The 27,758-nt window shown below is 41.3% G+C and overlaps 1 protein-coding gene across 1 annotated transcript; it reads left to right on the top strand.

Moving 5' to 3' along the window:
- Positions 1-626: 626 nt before the first annotated feature.
- Positions 627-26,447, top strand: LAS1L (LAS1 like, ribosome biogenesis factor). Its single transcript, XM_001231273.6, has 13 exons — positions 627-852; positions 1,450-1,575; positions 1,764-1,833; positions 4,546-4,627; positions 6,183-6,380; positions 7,391-7,437; positions 8,792-8,901; positions 11,703-11,788; positions 12,731-12,946; positions 13,549-13,684; positions 14,258-14,637; positions 17,080-17,221; positions 26,051-26,447. Exons 1-13 carry the CDS (start codon positions 656-658, stop codon positions 26,139-26,141), a joined length of 1,881 nt encoding a protein of 626 aa, XP_001231274.4. The 5' UTR covers positions 627-655; the 3' UTR covers positions 26,142-26,447.
- Positions 26,448-27,758: the final 1,311 nt, after the last annotated feature.

Below are 27,758 nucleotides of genomic sequence, written 5' to 3'. Positions count from 1 at the left end.
GAGGCACGTGGCTCTGTGGGGTCGCGTAGCTTAGCTCCTGGAAAAGCATAAAGGATGCTGCTATATGTCTCATTGCTTTGCACACACAGATTTTCTGACTGCTCAGAATCACTGTGCGCACACACCTGCAAGAACAAAGCAACATCCGTAACCCGTAGTCATTGTGCTTAATCCTGCACCCAGTGAAGTTATCAGGAGTTTTACACTGACTGCGGGGGAAGCTGAGCCAAGCCTCACTCGTGCTGGGACTGCCCATAAAGCAGACAGGTAGTAATTCTGCACTGTAACGAAGCATGCAACCAAGTCACAGCTTCCAGCCTTTTCTGATGATGCTGAATGAGGTAGTGACGTAGCCTCAATTTTAGAAGTCTTTGCCGTGGCAAGGCTTGTTTCTCCTCTGACCCTGGATAGAAGTGAGTTGCAGAAGTGACGACACTCGCGCTCAACACTTTCTTCTCAAAGGAAAGAAAGAAGAGCCAACTGAAAGCTTGGCGTGCACGGTCTCGGCACGCTAAACAGCCCCCTCAGGTGGCTCAGCCTTAACAGGAGGCACGCACAGGCCCCCGCCCGCTCGTCCTGCAGCGCCGCCCGCCCGGAAGCGCCGCCCGCAGGAGCGGAAGCTCGGTGCGGAGGACGGGCGGGAGCCGGGACAGCCATGGCGGGCAGCGCCGGGCTGGCGTGGCGCCGAGGACGGCAGTCCTTTTCCCCCACCCGTAAGCGGTTGAAGCCGCTGCGAACTGTGGTGGCGTGGAGGGGAAGGGCGGAATGGGACCAGGTGATGGTGGGGCTGTACTGCGGAGACAGCCGGCTGCAGCAGGAGGCGCTGGATCGGGTGTCGGCCTGGAAGAGCCGGTACGGGCCGCGTTCCGGCGGGGAGCGGGAAGCTGCTTTCTGTGAACCTGAAGTCCGCCGTGCCGGCTCCGCACCTGGTTGGTCCCGGCATCGTGCGTTGTGTCCGTGAGGGCGCCTGCGGTTGTGTGCACATCACAGGGGCTTCGTCCTGTAGGGAGCCTTCTTTATGCCGGAACTTCCATACACATTTAGATCGTTCTGTGATATTTGGTCCCGTGGGTGCCAGGGAAGGCAGAAGCCCTGCATGCCCTCTGCTTCATGGACTCGTTTCTGTCAAGGCTGTGCTGCTCTGAGCACATTCCAGGACCCCACATCACCTTATTCCATTTGTGTTCCCCCACTGCATCCATAAAAGAGTCCAGTCCAGTTATTGCAATTTCGTACTGTAAGAATATGTACCGGGTATAGCAGTAAGAACTTATTTAATATGTGTTTAGGAGTAGCTACATAAACACTACTAAAAAGATTCTGGAAAGAGCCTTGCTGTCTTTCTGTACACAAACCTTCAGGCTTCCTAGTATTATGAAACGTGAAATCCTTTTTGGGGGGACAGGGGAACAGCCTTATGAGACTGCTCACTTTTTTTTTCTTCTCTAGGTATGGCCCTAAAATGCCTCTTGCAGTAGATTGCACTGCTGAACTTATTCGTTGTAAGGTCCTGGATTCATCTGGCAGATTGAGGTCACATGAGCTCATCCTCTCATATGGTCTGGCTCTTGTAAGGTAGGACTCTGAAGGCCTCTGTCCTACAGGAAAAAGACTGGGACAGATTGCATTATTCAGCTGTATAGTTTGACTTCAGATCTCTAGATCTCCAGCTTTGTACAGCTTGTGGAGGATTTGTATGATGGATTTCAACTTTCTCTACTGCTCTTCATAAAGTTATTATTTTTTCTGTAACCTACATGCAGATTTGTCAACTTGATCACAGAAAGAAAACAGAAAATGGTCAGCATTCCTCTGAGAAAACTAGCCATAGAGGTAAATATCTAATGAAAGTTACTCAGTAGCCCATGCATAGAGAAGGCATATATGTGTTTTGTATTAACAGCAGGAGATCATTCTTTTTTGAAGATACAGATGCCAGTTCATTCTAATGAGAAAGTAGTAATGCAGTGAGAAAGTACAGCATTCTCTCTCTCCCCCACTCCTCCCCTCTCCCCACCCCCAAGATGCCCTCACCTCCAGGACCAACCCTTAAATGCGGGCTGGGAAAGAGTGGATTTTGGATTTATTGTTGTAGTACAGGAGAGGAGCTAAGTTTATGGTTTGTAAATTCAGTTATTGAGAACCAAGGTTATATAAAAAGTGCTTAGTCACATCTCCAGGTGTTTTATTTTCATCTTACTATTCTCACTTGTTTCTGGTGAATTTGTCCAGTTCTATATGAAAGAGAAAAAATTCAATATATAATCGTAGTAGTAGCTTAAGTCCTTTTAACATTTGCTGCACTGTGCATCATTTTTGGGTTTGAACAGCAAGTTTTGAATGTGAAGAACAAATGGTATTTGAGACTTAGCTATAGGTGTAACCTTGTTAAGTACTCCTACATGGGAATGAATAATTGTGGGTTTTTGATTTTTTTTTCTTAAGGAAGATGCTTCTATCCATCTTTTACTAATGATCAGGCTTACTGATACATATCTTTAGTAGTCAGTTATCTGTAGGAAAAATTTAAACAGTATGGTTGTGTTTTATATACAAATCATCATCTAGCATGTTTTATCAACTTAAATATAAATTGACTTCTTGGTACATGTGGTAGAAATGCTAAGTCACAGCTTGAAACAGTGATTGAGCACCTGGTGGGAAGTCAGGGCCAACCCAGGGGAGCTCAGGTGTATGCAGTACAGCTGAGTGACTAGACTGGACGGAGCCAGGATCCACCCCTTCCCAGATCTCATTTAAGGGTTGACCCTGGCAGTGAGGGCATTTCTTGCTGGAGATCCCTGCCTACCTGAGTCTTTCTGAAGCTAAGTAGTCCTTTTCCTTCATTTCTGTGGCTGCTGTATATTACCACAAGCCACTAAACTATATCTCGTAGCTCCTCATCCAGATGTCTCTTAAACACTGCCAGGGATGGCAACTCCACCACCTCCCTGGAAAAGCTCTTCTAGTGCCTGACTGCTCTCTGAGAGAAAAAGTTTTTCCTTATGTCTAACTTAAACCTCCTTTGGTACTACTTGTGGCTGTTTCCTCGGGTCCTGTTTGTTGTCTGGGAGAAGAGGCCAAACCCCTCCTCATCACAGTCTCCCTTCAGGAAGTTGTGGAATGCAGTGAGGTCTCCCCTGAGCCTTCTCTTCTCTTCTCTAGAGTAAGGAATCCCAGCTCTCTTAGCTGCTTCCCATAAGGTTTGTGCTCCAGACCCCTCACCAGTTTTGTTGCTATTCTCTGGGCATGTTCCAGGGCCTCAATATTTTCTTTTTAGTGAGGGGCCCAAAACTGAACACAATACTTGAGGTGCAGCCTCCCTGCTCCTGCTGGCCATGCTATTTCTTATGCAGGCCAGGATAGCATTGGCCCTCTTGGCCACCTGGGCACACTGTTGGCTCATGTCCAGCTGAGCATCATCCAACACTCCCAGTTCTCTTTCCTTTTTGCAGTCATCTAGCCACTCAGCCCCAAACCTATAGCGCTGTATGGGGTTATTGTTGCCAAACTGCAGGACCCGGCACTTGGCCTTGTTGAACCTCAGCTCAGTGATACAGCTTATTTAGATCCCTCTGAAGGGCCTCCCTACCCTCAGGCAGATCAACACCACCTCCCAGCTTGGTGTCATCTGCAAACTTACTGAGGGTACACTCAATCCCCTCATCTAGGTCATCAGTAAAGATATGAAGCAAGATGGGCCCCAGTACTGCCCTGTGGTGGACACCACTTGTAATGGGTCACCAACTGGACTTAACTCTATTAACTACTACCTGTTGGGCATGGCCCTCTAGCCAGTTCCTTACCCAAAAAAGGGTATGCCTGTCTAGGCCATGGGCAGCCAGTTTCCCCAGGAGGATACTGTGGGAGACTGTGTCAAAGGCTTTGCTGAAGTCTAGGTAGACTGCATCAACGGCCTTTCCCTCATCACCAGTCTGATCACCCAGTCATAGAAGGAGATGAGGTTGGACAAGCATGACCTGCCTTTCATGAACCTGTGCTGGCTGAGCCCGATCCCCTGGGCGCCACACACATGCCGTGTGATCTCACCCAAGATGATTTGCTCCATAACGTTCCCTGATACCAAGGTCAGGCTGACAGGCCTGTAATTCCCCGGATCCTCCTTACAGCCCTCCTTGTAGATGGGAGTCACATCGGCAAGCCTCCAATCCTCTGGGAAAATGTGGGCTTGTTCTCGTTTGCTGTAGCCAAAGACTTTGCCACCCTGATATTATCATCCCATTATAGCATTACAGTACATCATACAGCTCTACACAGTACCTCTGAAGTGACAAGTGTTTTAATAGGAAAAGTGGGAGAACTTAAACTGTAAAAACACTTCTGTATAGTTTCTAGGTTAAAGGAGGGAGGTGAATCAGAGAGGAGGGGTCTCTTCCCGCTGCTTAAGGGGGAAGCTGGGAAGTGTGGTGCTGAGGCTGCTCAGAAGGGCTATTCCCACCCAGGGAGAGGTTATCTGTGGCTCTGCATATGGATTTGACATGATTCCTTGGAGTTGTATGGTGATGTCTGTGGCTGCTCTTGCAGGTGGATATCCCCATCTGGGTTGTCGATCTCCGTCATGAGCTGACTCATGGGAAGCTGCCCCGCTTAGCTCTATGCCGCAAGGGTAAGTGCTGCCTATGGGCATTATGGTTAGGCCTTGCCAGAGGTATCTTCTTGGGTCTGTCACATGGTGCCCTCACCAGCAGGCAGGTAGGGAGCCCTGAGGGGAACAGCCATCTCTACTGGGGCTCTGCCTAGCAGGCTATGGACTCAACCTGGAAGGGAGAGTTGTGATGTGAAACACCTGGGAGAATGTACTTTGTGAGGGTAGCCAAAGTATGCCTGCTGGAGAACGTGCAGAAGAGGAGGAAAACTAAGGCGAGGAAGGGGATGTTGCCCTTCACTCCCATTGCCTTTTGCTGCTGGCAGAGTTGAGGCAGAGTCCCAGTTTTTGGGAAGTAGTCAGCCTTAGGCTTTCAGAAAGGGCTGGAAGTCCTCTGACTCATATGGAAAGGAATGACATGCAATTTGATGGAAATGGGTAGCAGGCTGTGCCACTGGAGATGTTCCTCTACTCCATTGGCTCCATGCAGAGATGCATTATAGGGCAGGTATTCAGAGACACTTGAAAAAAAAATACTGGAAATGATAGTTAGGTGCTATTGTTTCTAATAGCACATAAAGTCCATGTCAGGGGAGGAGGTATATGCTTTTCCTAAGGGTTTAGATGTACATTAGACTGTTAAATGAATTTAGAGGGAAATGCAGAAGGTACTGCAAGCCTGAGTAAATCAATAGCTCGTAGTGCTTGAAGGGATTCCTGGAAATTTGGGGTTAAACACTGAGGAGCCAGATTAATCATATTCAGCCTGGTCTTTAAGTTGAATTGATCAGTGAAACAGTGATGGGATAAAAGAGTTTTTACCTTTGTTCTATCTAATGTATGTTTACTGTAATATCTACACAAAAAAGTAACACTGCTATTGTATGGGAACTGTTGAATCACGGCCTGAACCTCTAATTGACCACCTGAGGCAAGCACAGTCAGCTGCGGGAGCACAGGTGAAGGCAATCTACCTGTGTGACTGGAAGAGGTGGAGCCTGGCTGCATCTCTCCTAGACCCCATTTAAGGGCTGACTGCCACTGGGGAAGGATCTCTTCCTGGAGATCACTCCTTGTGGAGTTTTTGCGAGCCCACAACATTAGTGAGCACCTTTCATTTATGTCTGATTATCTTTTCCAGTGTGGTAATCTTTCCAGCCTAACTTCTCCGTATACTGTATAACATCTGTATACTTATTTACCCTACAGCTATAGACACTGTGTTGGTCATTGAGATATTGAAGAATTGACTCCTCTTCTCACCAGAATGTTGCTGTGGACTTAGCTTCCACTTAAATTTGGCCTAGCTTGATTGAAGTTCCATGTTGTAGGTGGGTAGGTGTTACCAGGATTTACAGGGCTTGTAGCTTTTGTTTTGGCTTTTTAACTTGTTCATATTTTTATTAATAGAGTAGTATGTGATTTCAGATTCATAACTGGTTAGCAGTATTTCTACTCACAATGCAAGTTAGCAATGTGCCACCTGTATTTTTTTTTTTTTAAAGAAAAAAGTAAGAGAACACGAAACATTCTCTTCTCATTCTCTGAGAAGAGAATGTTTCGTGTTCTCCTGTAGGTTGTGATGTTGTTCTGGACTGGCTACGAAAGACATATTGGAGCCGTCAGTTGGGCAATAATTTGTGTGAGGAAAGTGAAGAGGAGGATGAGGAAGAGGAACAGGAAGAGATGGAGGCAAACACAGAGTTGGACAGTGACGCGTGGGAGGTTCAAACCCCACAGCATGAGGTCTGTCAGAAACACGAGGAGTTCCATGGTAGGTGGAAAACAAATTAGATCTATGCTCTGCTAGCACAGCCTAGATCCAAGTCTCATCTAGTCCATGCGGTGACTAAAGCTATAGCTTCAGCACTTATTTTGGGATTACTGTTTGGGCCAGTGGATTCTGGGGTGACTTAATTTCTATGACATTGAATAAGCAATGTTGTAATCAGTAGCAGCAGTTAAAATATGGTGTTTTAAGACTGAATAGTGTGCAAGTTAGTTCTGGTGTCATAACAGCCACAGTTTTGGATGAGATACAAGCTTGGGTTCTTTCCTCTCCTTGTCTACTCTGGGCAAGAAAAAACACTCTACCCCAAACTGCTGAGTAAGAGAAACACAGAATGTTATAGTAGACTCACTGGTTTATATGTCTAAAATAATGGAATGGCAGTGGTCTATCAGTCTGACAGTTAAAATGCATCTGAAGTGATATTAACTAGATTAAACATGGTTAGCATCCTGATAGCAGGTGTTAGTGACACCTGATGGTTGATGCATTTTGGAAGACAGTGATAATTCAGGGATAGTCAAAGTGGTCCCAGAGATGGAGGAGGAACGTTTCATTTAGATGGTACAGAATTTTAATAAATGAGGATATGGTAGTTTTGTGAGTAGCCACAATTCTGTCATGATAGATTTGAACTGACTAATGTTCCGATGGGCAGTTCATGTTCTGATGCATGTTTTTTTTCCTAGACTGATTTACTTAAGGAGTTTTTGGAGCTGTTTGCATTTATCTAACTTCTCCTTGGCCAATACTAATGATAAAATACTGAACTCCTAGATCAACACCACCTTATAAAAACTTACAGTGCTAGAAAAGTCTGGAAGTTTTAGGCGTCTTCAGTCTTTTCTGTCCCAGGATTTATGATTTCATTCCACTGATGTCTTCCTTGAGCATGTGTTAGCAGAGCTAAGCAGCTTACCCATGCTTAGAAACGCCCTGTATTGTTGATCCATTCCTTGTTTTAAGTGTGTGTGTATATATATGTTTATTTCTAGAAAAAGTCAGAGATGTGTTGATATCCTACAAAAACGAGCAGTTTCAGGTAAGTATAGCCTGATCTGCTTCTCCCTTTGCTTAGATGGGGACATGTTAGAGGTGCTCTTTCTCACATGCTTTTTGAATACTTCAGTATAGGATTTTAATAGGATCCCAGTGGTTGTTGATTATTCATCCCCTCTGTCTCAGTTGTTTGGTCTTCAAAGTTTTCAAATATTCCATCTTCAACTATGAGATCGGAATGGGGAGAGTATTATGTTTACTTGCAGTTAGAGCATGCTTTAAAGCAATTTTTCATAGTCCAACTGCTGCTGGATGCATAATCCTTTTCCTTGCCCTTCGAGAAATATAGGGAGAAATGAGGGAATTATTTAACCTATTTTTTTGTTTGTTTTTTGCTTTTTGTTGTGATAGGCTCATGTTTTCTTTCATACATCTTACTTCAAAGACATTCAATTAAGTATATTTGTAATATATCTTTGTTAACAGCAAAATGACTAGCGTGTATTGGGCCTGTCCACTCATTCTTGAGGAAAAGGGGAAAACTTCCTTTCTGTTACTGGGCAGATAAACAAATGACTGCTTTCACAAATTCAAGGGCATTTTGGATTTAAGTTTTTAGATAGTTTTCACAGGATTGCTTTGTTTTATGGTTAATGCAAGGTAGGGGAGTAGAAGAGAGATGGTGTAGAAAGAGGAAACATGTGTTTTGCTTAATTCTTAAAACTCCAAATTATAAAATCTTATGCATTCTTCCCTTTCTAGCTTTTTTTCTTCACACCTTCCCCAGCTCTAGATAGGTTAGGACATTTATAGGAAAAACACAGTTGCAATCAAAATTATACTTAGAGGTATTTGATTTTATCCTCTGACAAGTCAGTGCTCACAGGAGCATTTAATGACTAAAGCTTGATGAAGTAAATTCTAGCTGTAATCTATGGGCTTAGATAATGTCGATTTCTCTTTATCCTATTACAGCTGTTAAGAAAACACAAAACCTGAAGGCAACACAAGTTACAGGAAGCAATATTAAGTTCCAAGCCCTTGCTTTACTCTCTAATGCACCTTCATTTATTAGTTCAATCCAGATAACCTTCTTTCTGTACTGCTACTGCATTGTATTCAACAACCTTGTTTCTTGCCTTATTTTTTGTGGGTCCTTCCGTCTGGAAGGAAGAGAAGAATGTTTAGTGGGCAAAGGTTGTAGTTAGGAATTTCATATTAGTTGTTTTCTTGGATATGAAATGGAAGCAACAGTAAGATCCAAAAATAGGACTGTTTCAGAGGCCACAACTAGGGTGAACCCACCTCACTGAGCTGTCAAGACAGAGGAATGGAGCGCTTTTGGAATTAGGATCAGTGCAGGCTCCCATTAATGCTTGGATTTTTCTTTCACTCAGGTTATGCAGACGGTCCAGTCTGTTTCAAAGTCTCGAGAACTGTGGTCTAAATCTTCTTCAGAAGTGGACTGGATTCTGGCTCAGATCAAAGACTTAATGCAGGAGAACAGGTACATCTCTGATTATTAACTGAGATGAAAGAGTGCAGAGCTGAACCTGTAGACCTTTTGCACTACTTGTTCACTGTGTGTTGTTCAGCTGTTCTTTAAAAAAGCAATTGGTTGATTGCCTCAAAGCCTTTGAGCACTGAGGAGTTAATCTCTCATAATGTATAATGTTTCCTGTGCCATGCGGTCTTAAAGGCATGTGGTGTGTTCTGTGTCTTAGCTGTTCTGACCCTGGAATGTGTCAGCATCTTCATTATCTTCAAAAGCTCTCCTAAGAACCTCGCATAGACTTGGATTCACAGTAGTGTTCAGAATTTTTCAGAATTGCACAGCAGTAATTTGTCTCTTCTCTACTTTGTAGTCTTCTACTACTACGGGGCCTCTGGGACCCAGGATGTTGACACTTTATTATTGCCATATAAAATTGCATGAAGTTTCTGTCCCACTCTGAGAAACACAATCAGTATAACCTTAGAGGGGAGAGACAATCAAGTTAGAAATTTGAGCCATAACTCATAATGATTTTTAATGTAAACATGTATGTCATACAAGCTGCTGATTAATTTAAGAAGCTATCAGATGCTGTGCTGGAAGTTGTCACAGCTTGTGATAGCTAGCTTCTCTGCTGATAAGTCTGGTTCCTCACTTCTGAAGGATGCTTTCCAGCAAATAGCAAATCCTTTTGAGAGCAGCGTGGTGGGAGCAATCTGTTGGCCTGCTTGTGATGTTATCTGGCCAGTCTGCAAGCAAGTTTGCTTTCCTGCAATTAGCATTGCACCTCTGTAATGATTTAACAGTGTAGTGATAGGACGCTCGTGTAACTAGTGATAGGAATAGAAGGAGTGACTTCAAGCTGTGCCAGGGAAGGTTCAGGCTGGACGGTAGGAAATATTACTTCCCTGAAAGAGTGGTCAGGCACTGGAATGGGCTGCCCAGGGAGGTGGTGGAGTCACTGACCCTGGAGGCGTTTAGGGAACGTTTGGACGTTGTGTTGAGGGACATGGTTTAGTGAGAAGTATTGGTGATGGGTGGATGGTTGGACTGGGTGATCCTGTGGGTCTTTTCCAATCTTGGAGATTCTATGATTCTTGAATTCTTGAACAGGCTTGAAATTAGATGCATCTTTAAGCTGCTTGAATCTGCTCCAGTGGAATGTTGTTCTGTTCAGGGTGGTGTAACTAGAATTTGGCAGGCTTTTTTGCATCACTCTTTGTATGAAAGCTTTAGCCTGGCAGATGTACAGAACAGTTGAAAAGTAATGTCCCAACCTCAACTCCACCTCTGGCTTGGAAGAAATCTGTGTGTTGTAATGTGTTGATGAACAGCTTCGGTTTATATAATCAGAAACTGCCTGCATGTAGATCTTTTATTTTGGAAAACTGTTACTGTGGCTGAGTAGTTAAGGTACTTCAGTGTTGGTTTTGCAGTGTGCATACCTGTGTCCTTCCAAGTTGGTAATTCACATCAAAGGATTTGCTTTTTCCTGTATTTCAGAAAGGCCTACTTACAGCTATCCCAAAATATTTCTGTAAATTACAAATTTCCTATTGAAGCCCTCTTCTGCTGAAAGACTTGCACTATGCTGTTCATTTCAGAGTGGCAATATGACATTTGAACTGTTACATCTGAACAAAGCATTTAAGTGCTTCATGTAAGCTAGTGTAGCGCATGTCATTACTGACAAATGCTAAATTCCAGTAAGACCAATTTGAGCTGGCTGAGCATGACATACAGTCAGGAAAATCTTAAGTACACTCTCTCCTATGGAGGGGGTGTTGGGAAGCCTTAAGCTGCTAGAGCAAACTGTAGAATTTGTCTCTTGCTCCCATACTTCATCCTTGAGCACCTACTTAAGCTATTTTTATTCCAACATCCACATGCAACTTTTAAAGAATGCAAGCTGATCAGTTTATAGTCAATGGAAAGCTGTGCCTATATTCAAGGTTTTTTTAACCACATATATATTTTCTTTGAGAGCTCATAATGATTAAAAGCAGTTAGCAGAAAAGGTTCCTACATGTACCATGTCTGTTTATTAATAACAGCATATCAGCTGTATTGAAATTGAGGCTGTCATATGAGATTCTGCTGATATTTATATGGCAACTGATGGGATGAGGGAGAGAATCAGAAAAAAAGACAAAGTAGAACTTGGGGATTGAGATAAAAAACTATTTACTAAGATAGTATAAAAGAAGGGGGAGGGAGAAAAGAATAGGAGTTACGATAGTAAAATATGTGTACAAAATAATTGACACACAAGGAATTGCTCACTACCCATCAACTGTTGCTCAGCTAGTCCTCAAGTAGTAGCAGGCTGCTTGACGAACTACCCCCCCCCCCCCCCCCCACCCCCCCGTTTTCAGATGTTTTTTTTTTTCTTCCCATGATGTGATATGGAATGGAATATCCCTTTGACCATTTTAGGTCATCTATCCTGGTTCTGTACCCTCCCAACTTCTTGTGCCTCTTCAGCCCCCCTCATAAGTGCAACAGTACAAGAAGCTGAGACACTGAAATGTCATTGGCTCTGTACAGCACTACTCAACAATAATTAGAAACATTGGTGTATTATCAACATTGTTTTTCCTCTAAAGCCAAAATATCCCAGTTGAAACCAGGACATCTTTCCAAGTCTAATTGGGACATATCCAACACAAAACCGGGTTTTAGTGCCTTAGAACAAGCTACCTCACCTCCATGTAGTTATAGTTGGCTTATGAACATGTTCCAGAGCTGGTGCAAGTGGTGTTTTGATATGTGAAGGACTAAATGGCATCAATTAGACTCTGTTGTTGTTCTAGGGAGACAGTGGCTGAAGTTCTTCTTAGTGATGGCTTTCTCATTCCAACAATGGATTGTTTGAAGATGTTAAATATAAAGTATGAAGGTGAGTGTTTTGGGAACCACGTAACTTGTGTAAAAAGTGCATAGCCAACGTTACAGCCAGTTCTGTTCTTTTTTCATCAGTATATTGAAATCTGTAATTCTCTGCATATTTTTTTTTTGTCTATGTCCTTAAACATCTTTGAGCTTTTCTGTAGATCCCTTCATGGACATGCTTAGCTATTTCTTTTACATAAATCTCTTTGTTATGGAAGCATAAGTCTTCAGCACTGAATGCGATGTTTTTTCAAAGCTTGCTTCTCTGCCCATATATGCAATAGTTATTTAATCAGCTCTCTTTAGTTGCTATTCTACACTGAAGATATGAAGCATATATATGTATATATTTTTTTGAGTCTCGCTTATTAAGTGCATCTTAGTTCTATGCTGCTATCTGCTTGGGTGGAGTTGCATGGGCTTTTTGCAAAAGAATTAAGAAGCAATGACAATTAACCAATAGTTTATCTTCCTGAAAACATACCTCAACACCAGCCAAAATACTTCCCAAGAATGATCTCAAATTTCTGTGGCTATATTATACAGTAACGAACTTCTAAAAGTTTTATGATTCTGTGTTGGTTTGCTCTCTGTGCTTTCCCTTAGCAAGTTATTCTGAGACAGAATGGTTCTTCGTTATGTGTGAAATAGACTTAAACTGGCAAGAAATCAGCAAAGCAGAGGTAGATGTTCCTGTGGTTTACTACTGTATTTTTTTGCTTTTGTTAGACTATCCTGTTTGTTGTTGGTTTGCTTACCTTAATTTACTAACAAAAGAAAATAGCTGTGCATTCAATGATGATCGCAGAAAAAAAGAAACAATAGTAATCTCAGTGCGAACTACTTTATTTTGTGACAAAGTCACACCAACAGCTCACAAAAAAAACAGAAACAGTGATTTTTTGGCTTCTCATTTTTTATTTTATTTTTTTTTCCCTTATTATTGCAGCAAATAAAGAGGTATGGCAGTTCAAAATTCCTCAAACATTTTACTGCTTCTGGCAGCCCTTGCTGACAAGCATCCTTTCCCGAAGTTTTACACAGACCCTAATAGACAAAATGTTCATGAAGTTGAAGGAATGTTCTGACTCTTCAGATCTCCAGTCTCAATTCCTGATCAACTGGATTTCTGAGCTGCTGACTAGCATTGCTAGAGTTAACAGTGGTGAGTATGTCTGGGATTTCAGAACAAAGTAGGCATCTTTTCTGTGCCATTGCAGGAATAAGGAGAGCAATGTGATTACTTTAGGCTGTAAGTGTAACAACTTAATTATTACATTTTTCATATTAACTGAGAGCTTTCATCGTTGCATTTCTTATACTTTTAAAATCTGCAGTGTACGTTTGTCATGTGTTTCTTAGCAATAGTTTGAAATTATTATTTTTTTTTGCAACATTACTGTGGCTTCCTCAAGATGTGAAAATCCAGTCTCTCCTATGAAAGATCAGTCCAGTACTTCCAGGAATCAATAGTAAGAGATAACAAATAAACAGTATCGTACTGACACAGCTCTGTAGCTTGCCTGTATGGGATGGTATGCTTGGGAAACTCTTCCCCTCCATTGTTACCACATTGTGAAGCTAATTTAGCTGTTACTGTATTGGCAAGTCCCTTATAATGGCCTTGACACCCTTCGTCAGCATATCTGGTCTTGGTCTTTAATTAGAATGCCAGCTTGTTTGAAGATGTAAGAGCTCCAGTAAAAAGGCACAGGGATGATGTGTGTGTTTTTATGAAGTTTGACAGCATTGCATTTCTCTTTGAAGGGAAGAAAAGACGTTGCTGTAACAAACGAGCATACATGAAGGAACTGTTCCTTCAAAAAGTTCCTTTGCAGTGGGTAAGACTGACTGATAACTGCTTGGAAGCTCCCTGCTGGGCAACCCCACACCTCCTTCAGCTGTAAGTTGGATTCTGTGATCTAGAAAAGCGACAGCAAGCAGCACTTCGTAACAGCTTTGGCCACATCTCTTGTGTTACGATGAGTTATGGCTGTGTCCCTTTCCCTTCCTTTACATCTAGTAGAAATCATGGCAGATGTATGTGAAACCCCACTTGTTGCTGCTCATCTCCCCTGGAGATTCTACAAAGAGATGGAGGACAAGTTAAAAGAATTGTGCCTTCAAAATGAAAGTGAAAATTACCTTGGAAGATAATGAATAGCCTAGCTAGATGAAAAGTGGTAGCAGCAGAGAGGTGATGTGGATGTTATGGGTTTTAGCATGTGTGGCAGCTTTTTCACATGAGAACAGCAAAGCAAAAATTCAGTTAGAAGTATCTTAAGTCCTTAATTTTAATCACAAAGAGGGTATCTTCCAGCATCCATGGTGTAGGAATAATCAGATATGCCTCTTAGTGGAGATAAGAATGAGCTGTCTTAGAGGAATCTTAAACTTAAAAGGCTGTTCTGCTTGCTAGACTTCTATCTGGAATCTCTTTTTTGCTTTTAAGACTTACTGCTCCTTTCCTTTCTAGGATCCTCACAAGCAGGAGACCTCGTTTGCCACGTTCTTCACGGAAGAACCTTCTCTATCTCACATCCATTTACACGGAAGAAGGTGGCCCTTTGTCCACTCCAGGCCTCTCTTCGGACTGCAGCAAACAACCAGTTTACACTATAGAGAGCCTACAGTGGAGGTCTAGGCTAGAAAATCAGGTCAAAAACGAAGGGCAGACTATAGAGAAACAAGAACACGTACAAGAGAGAGATGATATTGTAGAGGAGGTGGAGGAGGAGGAGGAAGAAGAGATAACTGAGACAAATCCTTTGGAAGGACTTGCTCATTCTAATATCATGGTGGCTATTGCTGAGAAGAAGGCAGAGCTGCAAGGGTCTGCCTGGCAGATTGTTGCAGGTAAAAAGTGATCTCATGAGAATTAATACTCCAAATCCCTTATAAGTGCTTTATGCAGTCTGTCTTTTATGTGCAAGTACTATCTCTCCCTAAAAGCTCCTAAAGTACTGTTTTTTTCTTTCCAAAGGCATATTGTTACTGCTTCATAACTTTTTTTTTAATCAGGCTTTTTCAAACTTGGCGTTTAAAATTTCACTGTATCCAACTGATGAGACTCCCAGCATATGTACCAGCTGGGAATGACAAAGAAAATAGAGATCTCTTGGAGTTTTGTTTGTCAGATGAGGGGTATTTGAAAGCATTATTTAGCAGCACTGGAAAATACCAGTCATGTTTTGTAAGTTCCGTGCTTCAAGTAAATTGCAGTTATGACGTAATGGCCAGCAAGAAATGGGAGCAAGGCAACAAGTCTGTAGAGTGAATAAATGGTTTATCCAGTGTTCTTTTAGCTTCAGCCTGGTAGCTTGTACTTTCCTTGAGATGGAGTATTCTGTAGCTAAGAAAATTTTTGGATGACTGCTTTATGGAGGGATTTTTTCTGGAGACAGAGAGAGGAAGTTGGTGTAGAGGAATTGGAGGCAAAGTGGTGTTTAAAGGAAGAAGAAGGAAAGTGTAGCCTTTGGAAGACAATGAGTGCTTGTATCATGCTCAGAAGAAAGATTTCCCAAGGTTTTTTTTTTTTTTTTTTAAATGGAGGTGTGGTGGTATACAATCATAGAATAGCTTAGGTTGGAGGGGACCTTAAAGACTGTCTCGTTCCAACCCCCCTTCTGTGGATGGGGTTGCTGCCCACAGGAACAGATCTGCCTAAGCTGTTCAGCTTAGTTATGCTGACGTGAACAGCTTGTTAGGGGTGGATGTTTTTAGAACAAGCAAAATTGTCTTCTGTTTCAGTGGCTTGTTCAGAGCAAGAAAAACTGTTGAAAGAATGCACGTTTTGTCCCGAGCCACATGATTTTCATGAAAATTGTGTTTATGTAGTTGGCTGTGGGTGAACTGAATTTGTTTGAATGACAACAAGAATGTATAATTACCATCCAAACAATTGGAGAACTAAAACCATGACAGCTCATGGTATACCAATTATTTACTAAGTTGCTCCCCTATAGGAGGACTCACTCTGTTCATTGTATGATTGCAATTTGCCTTACAGTTGAATTGGATGTTATCAAATGTTGAATTAGCACCTTTATTAATTTTGAAGTTATAACACCTGGGAACCACCATTATGTCTCAAGAGTTTTTGTTAACTAAATGACCAAGAGGGGCACAAAGGTTAAAATGAATAAATCTGCTGGTTCTTTGGGGCAGTGTCTGGGTTTATGAACAGATATCAGTTTAGTAAAACTGTCAGACAGGCAGAAGTGGCCAAGTTTATATTACCAGGGGTCTCAAATCTGTGTAATTATTGCTGGCTATCTTTGGAGTGTCTTGTTTTTTGAAGTCTTCTGGCTTTCAATCATTATTGCACTGCTAGTGAGTGTAGTGAGATAAGTATTCTGATACAAGGGAAGCAAGAAGGGTTTAAGAAATCTTACTGTCAAAACAGATAGGTATTTCCTTATTGGGAGCTGCTTTTTACATTTTGGTACTGTTATGTGAATAATGTATAAGGAGTGGGGTCTCTGATATCAGTTGTAATGTACAGCTTCTGGCCCCCATTAGAAGCCAAAGCTAAAGACTGGAGTTAGGGAGAGAAAACAGCAGTGTTGGTAAAAACAAATAGCAGAATTTCAAGGACACTGTCATGTTGTGTTTTTGCCACCTCATCCCAGCCCATCTGCCTACCCAGAATTGATTTATTGGTTAATCACGTTTCCCCAGCATTCTACTTCTGTGGCTTCGTTCCTCTTCAGTCAGTACTGTTGCTGTGTAACTGCTAGTCTCAGCAATGAGGTGCTGATTCTCAGTCACACCGAAGGAACAAGCTACTCTACGCTAAGGGTACTGTCTTGTCTCTTCATATGTGTACAAATATCTATTTCCATTTACAGGTGTATGCTGAGTAAATATTTTTATAAGCCTTTGTGAATTTTGAGTTGGTATGTGGAAGTCACTATGTCATTTCCAAACAAAAGTGTCCTTAAATGAGAGAGGTAATGTTACGGTTTGCTCTAGAATAATGTGAGGTTTCTTTTAATGGACGTTGCCTCACAGTCGTTTGGATAAGGAGTGCTGCATAGATTGTGTGATATTACCTGACTCCACATGTGTTCCTACTGTCTCATATGCTATAGTGACTTTCTTTGAAAGAGATAATAAGGTTATAAAGGAAATTGATTAAAACTGTAGTTCAGATTTATTATTTTTCTGAGTACCTGAAATTATTCATTTTTGCTGAGTTGCATGAGGCAATATTTTTGGATTTGAACTGGGTTTTGCTTTTTGAAAGTCTATCTGGTTAGCTTTGACTTCTACTGTATGTACTGTGTTTTTACTCAGATGAAGTGCCGTGGAAGGACTTTCCTCTTGGGAAACTCCCAGGTCAGACAGATGACCCTGATGGTCTCATGTTGGATAATTATTCCATGATGTCTCTGCTTGATCAGCCAGTGAGAGATGAGTGGAAGTCTTCCACTACAAAGTGAGTAATGGTGTGGGCAGAACTCTGTCCCTAAACTATGAAATGTATTTATTTATCTATGCCTTGTACTACGATGTGTAAAAATCAGGACTAGTTTTTAGACTGTTACTTCTGTAGTAGTTTGACAAAAATATTTATCAGTATCTCTTATATCTACTGACTGCTCTTCTCGTGTGCGTTTTTCAAGTAATGTGTGTGTTCGGAAGGACTTTTATAGTGCTGATGTAGGAGCATAGTAGTCTATTCTTCATACTGTGATGATAACTCTTACTGCTGTCTGATATTGTTGCTAAGATACAGTCTGCTGATCCTTAGAGTGACTAACCTGCAAGTATGGAGTTTTTAAAACAAACTGCTAAGAGCTGGTGCAGAGTCTGCCTAGTGATACAATAGCTTGGATAATTTTAACAGGAAGAACTGTAGCTTTGCCAGACTAGAAGCCTCTATTCATTCTTACTGACTGTGGAGCAGTCACATAGCCTCTCCCAGTGTGTTGTCTTAGACTAGCTAGATTTCTATAGGAAGGGAGAGTCATTCTAAAATATGCTGTGGTCTACTGCAGAACTTTGAGGCGAGCTAGTGGGAAAGCCTGAAGATGAGAGAAAGTACCCACTGGAAGTGGTTGGCAGCAAATTACTTTCATAACCCAAAGAAAGAATTGGCTGTTTATACTTTGTGTGGTGAATGTGCATGTCATTTGGCATCAGTGAATACAAAATTGTCTCTCTTCTGTGTGCTTGAAGTGAATATTGTAGTCTGCTGTCCTATACTTGCAAGGCTTTTATCACTGCAGTCCTAGCTATTCATCCTATGGTTAATCCACAATGATAGAAACTCTCCTTACCCTCCTCCACTGGGTTAAGATACTCTGCTTGTTCGTTTGTGCTGCATAGGCCTGACAGTGGGCTTGATTTCTTGTTGCAAGGACACAGTGGGACTAATGTTACTGCTGTGACAACTCAACAGTATCATAGCAAGTTACTTCATGAAACTGTATGGGTCATCCTTTCCACCCGAGAGAATATACACAGCGCACACCTCTGTGTTCAGCTCCTCTGTCGTCTTCTGTCATCAGATCAGTGAGGTGCTGGTTGTAATTCCTGCTGTAAACATTCTCTTTTAGAAATGTAGTTCTGTTTTGCAGTCCTTGAGACTTTTGCACCAGCTGAAAGTTAAACACTGTGGAGTCAGTGTCAATCAAAAGTGTGCTTTTCATCTTATCTTTTGATGAAGCTAGCTTATGTTTATCGTTTTCACTGCTCCTTCTCTTCTTTCTACAAGGAACGTTGCCCGGATTGTGAGATATTGTTAACTTCCAAACCACTAAGTAGCACAGCCTCAGCAGACTTGAAAGCTCAGTTTCTATTAATGAGACTCAGATCCTCAGCCACAGCATGTTAGCATTGTCCAGTGACCTTATCAGAGCTACAGCTAGTAATTTGACTTGCAGATCTCTCCTTGCTAAGGAAACACAGGTTGTCATGGAAATAATGGTAGTATTCTGTTAGGTTTTAGTTGGATCATCTCTGTTACTAAGTGACATATGTCCAGTTAAACAGTTTCACTGAAGATGTTTTAATAGGGTCATTATTTCACTCTTAGAAGTCATAGGATCTTGGATACTGTTAGTGATCAAATCAGTTTCACCACATACACCATAGCAAATGGCCTTATGTGTGTTTTAAACAGAGGCCCCTTCAGAATATAAATGAATAGTAGATGTTCTATTAAATGCTTGATAGCATAACTTCTTAATCAGTGATTCTTTTCATTTGGAAGATGAGCCCAATCTAGTAGCTTCCAAAGGAGATTGTGATTAACAGTGACACTTATGCAGACTGGGGCTTTGCAGTGGGAGGAGCTATTGCATGCATTCATATTTTCACACATTCAGAGTTGTCTTCAGAGTATTTTCCAGTTCTGAAGAGCAAAGCCTCTGTAGAGGAGGACCACTAAGAAGATCAGAGGGCTGGAGCACCTCTCCTATGAAGAAAGGTTGGGGGAACTGGGCTTGTTCAGCCTGGAAAAGAGAAGGCTCTGGGGAGAACTCATTGTGGCCTTCCAGTACGTGAAGGGAGCATGTAAACAGGAGGGGGAATGATTGTTTACAAGGGTGGATAGTGATAGGACAAGGGGGAATGGCTTTAAACTGAGACAGGGGAGGTTTAGGTTAGATATTAGGAGGAAGTGTTTCACCCAGAGGGTGGTGAAGCACTGGAACAGGTTGCCCAAGGAGGTTGTGGATGCCCCGTCCCTGGAGGCACTCAAGGCCAGGCTGGATGTGGCTCTGGGCAGCCTGGTCTGGTGGTTGGCGACCCTGCACGTAACCAGGGGGTTGAAACCATATGATCATTGTGATCCTCTTCAACCCAGGCCATTCTGTTTCTGTCCATCTTCTTGATGGACTAGTCTGCTCTTTAATCAGTTCAGATCTGAAGTGTGCTAGGCTAGACTGTTGCTGAGAGGGTATATTCAAATCATATAGATTGCTATATTTAAAAAAAAGACACTATCCTTTTCTAGTGCTCCAAACAGTCCAAATGTTTAATGAGCTAATTAGCTACAACACTTCTACAAGAGACAGAACCAAACTTCTCTGCTTGTTAAATTAGTTATCCTTTTTGAATCGTTGTGAATGGTGTTCATTGCTGACCTATACTTTGAGCATTGTGTGTTTCCTGTCAGGATGTGAAGAGAGTAGATAAACAGTTCTCATAGTTCATCATCACCAAAAGAAGAATAAATCTATAGTAGACATGGGGGGAGGGGAAATTGATTCTGCAGAAGAACCCTTTTATGTTAACCAGCCATGACTCATGTTGACTGCAACATGTTCTATGTTGGGAATAAGGCAAATTCCTGGGATTTGCAGAACTGCTGCTAATCTGCAGAGCCCCAGCACTCACTATAGTCACAAATGATGTTATGCTTGATCTCAGAGACTTTGTATGTGAAGTTGTTTGACTTGAAGTTTAGGTAGTTGAAATCACTGATTAGAATACAGAGCTGCAGCAATCAGCACTACTTGCATCTAGCCAGTAGGCTCTGACAAGAGGTGGTTGGGGGTTTCTTAAAGTCTGCCATTATCTCATTTGATTTGGCTGTGCACAACAGATGGAATCATCATTATGGAGGCTGTAATGAAGTGCATATGGAGTAATAGTATTCACTATTGTTTGTAAGATGCTACTTGAAGCCAGCTGTAGCATGTGCCCTTTCTGACTTAAATGTTGTAGGCATCAGGTGTTCTGCAATCCCCCTGTTTGTTGGAGTGGTTTCTAAAACAGGGAAGTGATTGTCCCTCTGTACTGTGCTCTGGTGAGGCCACACCTTGAGTACTTGTGTTCAGTTTTGGGCCCCTCACTACAAGGAAGACATTGAGGTCCTTGAGCCTGTCCAGAGAAGGGCAACAAAGGTAGGGGTCAGCATAGGTAGGGGTAATTTGTAAGCTGTTGTTTAAAATTTACTGTTCAATGATTTAGCTGTATTTTCAGCAATATTCTCTAGGTTTTACTTTCTAGGACTTAAGATTCCATTGCTTGCAGCAGAATCCAAGGGCTCCTTGCTTCTGGGGAGATGAAAGGAAGCAGCATATTGTATAGAACAGACGTAGGTCTGTACACATAAAAGCAAAGAATGTTGCTGTAGGAGAGAAAGAACTGTCAGCCTTTTGATTTCTAAAAGGTTCTTGTGCTTAGGTGAAGTATATGAATTTCAGCTTGACCTTGGCCTTTACCTTGACTTGGAGAATACTCTTCCAGTAACCAGATCAGAAATGCTTCCAAGGCATATGGCTTTTCTGTTCCTGGAAGAGGCAAATTCTTGTTCACATGTGCCAAAACACTCCTTTTGGGGATCTACAAATGGACAGTTGGAAGGACATGTCCTGTTCTGTATTTTTTTTTCCAGTTTCTTAGTCCTTATCTTGCAGGTAATACTTAATTATTTGGTGCATATGTAGAGAAACAGGTGGTGACATTAAGGAATTTAATCAGACAGAGTGGTTGGTGTAGTTTGTTTGTTTATATTTTTATGATCAGGAGATCGTGCCATTTTATTTTATAGTGCAAAGTAGTAGATTGCCCTGGAGAACGTGAGACCTTCCTGTCCAGCTAACGAGGGTGGAATTACTACGGTGATGCTTTGCTAAGAGGCTTTTGCTGATGTTGCCATGGAACTAGCTGCTGGTGAAACTGATTACACAAGCTGTTTTATAAACCTTGCTTTAGGAAAAAAAAAGCCTGAGCCAGCACTAAGCATCTTGCAATAAGTAGTGAGGGTGTCATTCATTTTTTTTTTTACATATGGTATTCTGTTCTCCGTGCATCCCATAATAAGTAAAGCAGGAGGAGGAAAAGTTGCATGCAGAATGCAGCAGACTTCCTAAAGAAATGACATAAGAGCTGATTTGTGCTGCAGTGCAGTGCTTTGATTGTTACGGTAGCAGAATGAGCCCCCACTAATTGCTGCACAACATACTTGCACAAAGAGTGTTGCCTGGCCCATGTAGCATAAAATTTATTTTTGAACTCTTACTGCAGAGAAACATAAGCAATTTATAAAGCAGATATATAAGGAATTATCTTGCTAACCCGAGAGTTCTACTGGTAGCAGCAAGACAAGCAAATAAAAAGTACACTGTGATGGTGTCAACCTGGACACTTAAAGTAGTAGAAGTCGTACCAATTTCTTCTTGTTGTGGGCTCTTCTTATATTATCTTGAAAATAGTCTTCTGCATAGATTACTAGATGCTTTTCCTTTGTACTTAAATATGAAACAAAATTGGTGATGAAATGGCTACAGAGGAAAAGAATTTCATTGCTGAAATTTAAGAAGGGCCATTTAGCTAAGGGCATGTAATTGACCCTGTTCTGTTCTAAGCAATATCTTAAATGTTACTGCATGTGAGTATTTTTTTTTCCCTTCCCTTAAGACCATGCAATTGGATGTCAGTAATCAGTGTGAATAAATGTACTTCGATGCAGCACTGAGCATGATTTAAGCTGCTGATAGGCACCAGCTGACCCTCAGCTGAAACCATTGAAGGTCATTAATGGTAGTTATTCACAGAACTTCATAGTTCTGTGAAGTAGAACTCAGTAGAACTTCACAGTAGAACTCCCCAATGGAAGAAAGAAGAGCCTCAACTTGTTCATTTAAAGATTTCCTTTAAAAACAGAAATAATGGTGTTAGAAATATGCAGTGACCTGGTTTAGTATACTGTTTTTTTTTCTAGAAATTGAATCTCAGCACAGTAATAGGGTTAAGTCCTTTGAAAAGCCTGGAATGAATTTGAATCATAGAAAACAGAGTCCTCTAAGAGCAGGAGAGAGTGTATGAAGATGACATTTCCTGTCCTTAAAAAGAGGTGCATGCTAGACGTGGTTACCAGCAAATTGTTTGAGCTGGGTCATTCTGAAATTTTAACAGTATTTAATGCTGGAATAATTTATCTGGAGAACTTCTGGGGTCTCCATCTTTGGAGATATTCAGAACCCACTTGGATGTTGTCTTGGGGCAGTGTGTTTTAAATGACCCAACCAGAAGGATTGGCTTTAGAGAGTCTTGAGAGGTTCTTTCCAACCTCAGTGATCCTATGAGAAGATTTGTGCCTGTTTTTCTTCCTACTTTCTCAGTGGAAAGTGATAATAGGAATAAAATTCTAAAGCAGTTTCAGTAGTAACATACTAACTCAGAAATGTCCCCTGCATTTAACCATTTTTTTGTCCAAAAAAGTTTGAGGCATTTGTATGAACAGTTAACACTGTCTTTTGGAATGTTATTAGTACCGCTTTTTGGTGTATATTTGAGGACATACAAATTAACCACAGTGGGCGTGGGATTAGGAAAAAAACTTTTAGTGCATACATTTTATTGTTTCTTACTGGTTTTGTGCTGTTTCCTGAATCCTGAATCATCTATTTGGAGAGCAAGCATGGAAGTGTTTAAGTAGTAGGGTTCATTATTTTCAAGTGAGTGGCAGAGTTCACATGACTTACCAAGTATCATGCTGTCCTTTCCCTGCCATGGCTGAGGTTTTTCCTACACCTGCCAGTAGACAATTTCTGCAAGTGGATCAAAAGCAGAAAGTGTCAAAGGAGAATTGTCTCTGATGTTGGCTGATCAGACTCTGCAACTGTCTAGATCTCGTACTTTGAAATCGTGCAAGATAATTATGTGGGAAAAAACACCTGCAACATAGGCAATGGGACGTGCACTTTCTAAAAGTCAGGGCCATCTCTATCTCTGGCTCCACAAACTAGCAGCAAATCAAGGTAATGAAGTGCATTCAGGGTTTCCTAGAAAATTTGAAAAAAGGGGCTTTGGACAAATCACCTAGCAGAAGCACAGTGTTTTTCTGCAGCCCTAACTCACCAAGTCCACAGATGAGAATGGAGCGTCTTGGTGATCTTATGATGTGTTAAACCTGTGTTACTCAGTATCTGCTTGAATTCTGCTTGCCCTTGTTTGAGGCTGGTACTTCTTATTGTATCATTCCTATGAATCTATGAAAATAGACTTCAGCTGGTGTCATCCAAAATCTGGGAAGAAAACTGTCTAACTCCAGTGTAGTGTTAGAAAGCGGCATTCCTTTATTCCTCACCATACCTACTGGGCAACTTGACAGGCAAGTGCACCCCCTCAGAGTTCAGGTTCTACATTGGAACAGCTCAAACATACCTATGCAGTTCATTGGCGTACATGTTCATTCTTTTTTAAGGACTGGTAGATATGTTCTAATGTCCCTTTGGGCATGCTCAGTGGTATCTAGGATGGTCGAGTGCCCACCTAATTCTTCCCCTTTTTTCACTATCAGCTTCATCACTGAAGCCTTTAACCCACTTCCATCTGCTTTTCCCCTGTTTGGAAGATTTTCATTGTTTATTAGGTCATAGTGAGCCACTTTTTAAAAAGAGTGCGGAACTTGAGGAAAATCGCCTTGCGTGTTTTGAGACAAAAGATAAAAGTATTCTATTATGTCCCCAGTGCAAAATTATTGAAGACAAACAAGGCTGTGTGCCCCCTAAAGCTGAAATGGAATGTTTTAGAACTACCACTTACGGATTCCTTTTGCTAAACTAATATATTGGTTCTTAAACTAATGTACTAATCCCTGTTGCTAAACAAACCAACCTATATCACTGGCAACCTCTCTTCCCTTTTAAAGATGAACCCAATATTGAGAGACAGTCAAAGGCCCTTAACTTCTGCATTTCACTTCTGTTTTTACTGTTGTTCTGGAGGTTCAGAAAGTAGGAAAATGTGCCTTTCTTGAGATCAAAGCAGCAGCCTCGGCGTCCACAAAGTCTTCCCTCAAGAAGTTGTCAGATATGCTGTGATTTGTTCTTACCCTGCTACTCTTTGCTTGTTCTTTGTTGCAGTTTGGCCTCTGGTAGACTTGTGCAGTTTCTCTGGTTTGCCATCAGAGCTTGCAAAAGACTGATACAGGCTGAAGCTCGTTTTTTCTGGTGTTCAAAATTTGTGCTTAGGGTTACTGTAGGACTACTGCAGCAACCTCTGAAGCTTTGAATAGCTGCTGTCATTCTCATGCGGAGTTTTTGTGTGCCCTTTGCTTACTCCAAGTGCCAGTTCTACTTGACAGCAGGGGCAAAGTGGCTGTTGGAAATAACTTCATTTCCTGAGAGTGGAAATCACTGACATGCAGTGGCTTCAGGGATTGAATCGAGAGGTTTATACTGATGTTTCAGAAATTGCATTAATCATTCAGTGGTCATAGGTAATGGCTGGAATTGTTTTTGTCCTAAAGATGAGATGTGTAAGCGGGTAGATGAAAGGGGTAATATGTGCTGAGGGGTAAAGATGAGTGGAAAGGGAATAGTCATAGCCTGGAGGATGCTAGGTTGTAGCAGGGGCTACATGAGCTCTCCTTGGGCATATATGAAAAGTATGGAGTGGATGAGCAGATTTTCCCTTTTTTCTTCTTCTGTGTCAGACATCAGGTTTGAAGTAGATCCTTTAAAAACACTTCATGGTTAAATTTTAGCTTTCACCTTCTCCATTCTCATAAAATAAAAATAATAAAGCAAACCCTTATCTGACCCAGATAACAATGAAGTCATGGTTTAAGTTGCTGTGTGTAGAAAAGCTTTGGGTAGGGAATGGCTTACCTTTGTTCTTCACCAGCTCTTTGAATTTTGTGTTTAAGAATGCGTTGTGTCTGGGAATGCTGTGGAAAAGTAATTGTTCCTTTGTGTGCTGGTGTTAGTGAGTCATTCGGATCTGTGAGACCCAGTCCTAAATGGTAACCTTTTCAAGGAAGAGATTTTATGCCTGTTTAAGGATGAGCCACCTTCTAAAACTGGAAATGACTTAGCATGCTAGGAGTGACACCAAACTGTAACTTCCCTTAGAAACCAGAGCCTTCACAGAGCCTATGTTGACTGACTTCTTTGTTAATCTATAGGAATGGCTAATTTCTGTGAGGAAACATAAGAGCATAATAACACCTGTAGTTCATGACAGGCTATTTTTGTTGCCTACCTGCTGTGTTAGCATGCTTTGTCCTGATTAGCTGATGTTCCTACCTGGCAAAGGACAGTTCAGATGAAAATTGATGTGTGGTTATTTCTGGAATCATGTCTCCCTCACAATAGCTAGCAAGTGGTAGTCTTTAGTTCATGCTTTGGTATCTGTGTTACCTCAGACTGTGCCTTCTCATGAATGAACTGCTGAAGAACTAAGGGTGTTCCAGTAGGTAAATGTTCAGAGCTAAAAATGGGAAATGACATTTTTAAGTTAAACATGCTATCAAAATTACCTGGGGGATATGAGCTCCGTGCTTATTTGGTTTCTCTTCTTCTCACAGCTCTGTGGAATTGAATGTTCCTGTGACAGGAGGATTATTATGGACCCAGAACGACTTCCATAAAATAAAAAGCGGCCTTCAACTTTTCTAAGACAGTAAATTGCTCTGCAGCTTTCAGTGTTGCACAAGATAAGTGACACAGAGGAACTTGTAATGGTGATAGGGAAGTAGCCACTCCAGGATTTTTTTTTCCCATGAGAATTCATTACTTTTTAACATATAAAATCACAATTTTGCTAAGATGTTGTAAGTCCTATTTGTAGTAGCTATTGTCTGCTTAACCACTATCGAGGACTTTTAGCTCTAGCTGATGTTTGTGAAATACAGTAAATCTACTTTAGAATCCCTTTGTCTAATTTTTTCTCATGGTTAATAAATATCACTAGCTGAAGGCAAACATTCTTTCTGGATGCTGTTTTTCTTTTGGATGTTCTGGAAAAGGTCTGCTGGTTCCCACTGGCCAAAATACTGAGAGCCCTTCCCTTTCAGTGACGCCAATATTGTCATTTATGAGTTTGAATTATTTATCCAGCATAAAGTCATGTTGCAATTTTCATCTAGCTAGGGTTTCATATGAAGGTAAGTTTTCTGTCTGATGTTGTTCCTATTCATGATTTTGCTGAGATTGAAAAGTCTGTTGTCTTTGCTGCAAAGCTACCATGATTAGCCAGCGTGCGGAAATGGACTTGGTTGCCATTTTAGATAATTGATGAAAACAAGCACTGGCAGCTTTTTTTCCCTAAATTCAGTTTTTCTTTACTTGTATTAAATGTTCCTGTAACTTAGCAGGTTCTACAATTACTTGTCAAAAAAATTAGGAGTTGAAGCACATATTATTACAGAGAAGTTTTGAAATAAATTGTTGGAGTGTATCTTCCAGGGGTTAAGACAGAGCTTTTCTCTGAGTCAGTCTAATAAATTGCAGTAGTTAAAAAAACTAAACAGAAATAGGAGAATGTCAGTGCAGCATTGTGAAATGGCATCTTTTTAATTCCTTGTAGTTGCTGTTCTCATTAGATGCTAACATTATTATTGTATGCTATTTATACTTGTAAAGAGATACAAAAAAGAACATGCAAACATAACAGTTCAAAAAAGGAAAGCGTGCTAACAAATACCATGCTACATGCAGCTATTTTTCTCCTTTGATAAAGGCGCTCTCAGGAAAATTTCTTTTTCAGCATGCTAATTAGTTCACTTGCTAGAAATGTGTTCTGAGGAGGACTAAGAAAGGCAGTGTTGATGTATTCCTTAAGAGCTTGATTTTTTTTTTTCCCCTTCATTTTGAGCAGGACTGCTTGAGTCTGCCTTCTCCCCTCTGTAAATTAACTTTTCCAGACAGGTTTCTACTGTCTGGAATACCACCTCCAAGTGGCAGCTGTAGAAGGAACTGGAGATAAAATTTTGGAGCTTTACGGAAGATTGCAAGGATAAAAGTTGCAAATGGGAATCACTGAGGAAGCTATGGCCTTGGGACCATAACTTTCCAGAATGCAATAGTGGAATCATTAGGATAACTTATTCCTGCCTGTTCAAGTGTTAAATATTTTGTTTTCTGAATGATAATAGCAGTCACTCTCCAATGGACCTCCTGTGCTATGAAAGGGTTACAGTTCTGGGGAGAAAACTGGAACAGAAAGTATCCTGTGGAATCTAATACTTCTTCTCAGTAGAAGTGTACGTGAGGGCTGTTCTGATGAACCACAAG

The sequence above is a fragment of the Gallus gallus genome, chromosome 4, assembly GCF_016699485.2.
Source record: "Gallus gallus isolate bGalGal1 chromosome 4, bGalGal1.mat.broiler.GRCg7b, whole genome shotgun sequence".
Lineage (NCBI taxonomy): Eukaryota > Metazoa > Chordata > Aves > Galliformes > Phasianidae > Gallus > Gallus gallus.
This window is presented reverse-complemented; position numbering and strand designations above follow the sequence as displayed.

Bases quoted from the DNA above. Each gene is read 5' to 3' on its own strand.
- LAS1L (XM_001231273.6), top strand. From the start codon at position 656: ATGGCGGGCAGCGCCGGGCTGGCGTGGCGCCGAGGACGGCAGTCCTTT. The intron at 1,576-1,763 runs GTAGGACTCTGA...ACCTACATGCAG, and splicing joins TATGGTCTGGCTCTTGTAAG to ATTTGTCAACTTGATCACAG. The intron at 14,638-17,079 runs GTAAAAAGTGAT...GTTTTTACTCAG, and splicing joins TGCCTGGCAGATTGTTGCAG to ATGAAGTGCCGTGGAAGGAC.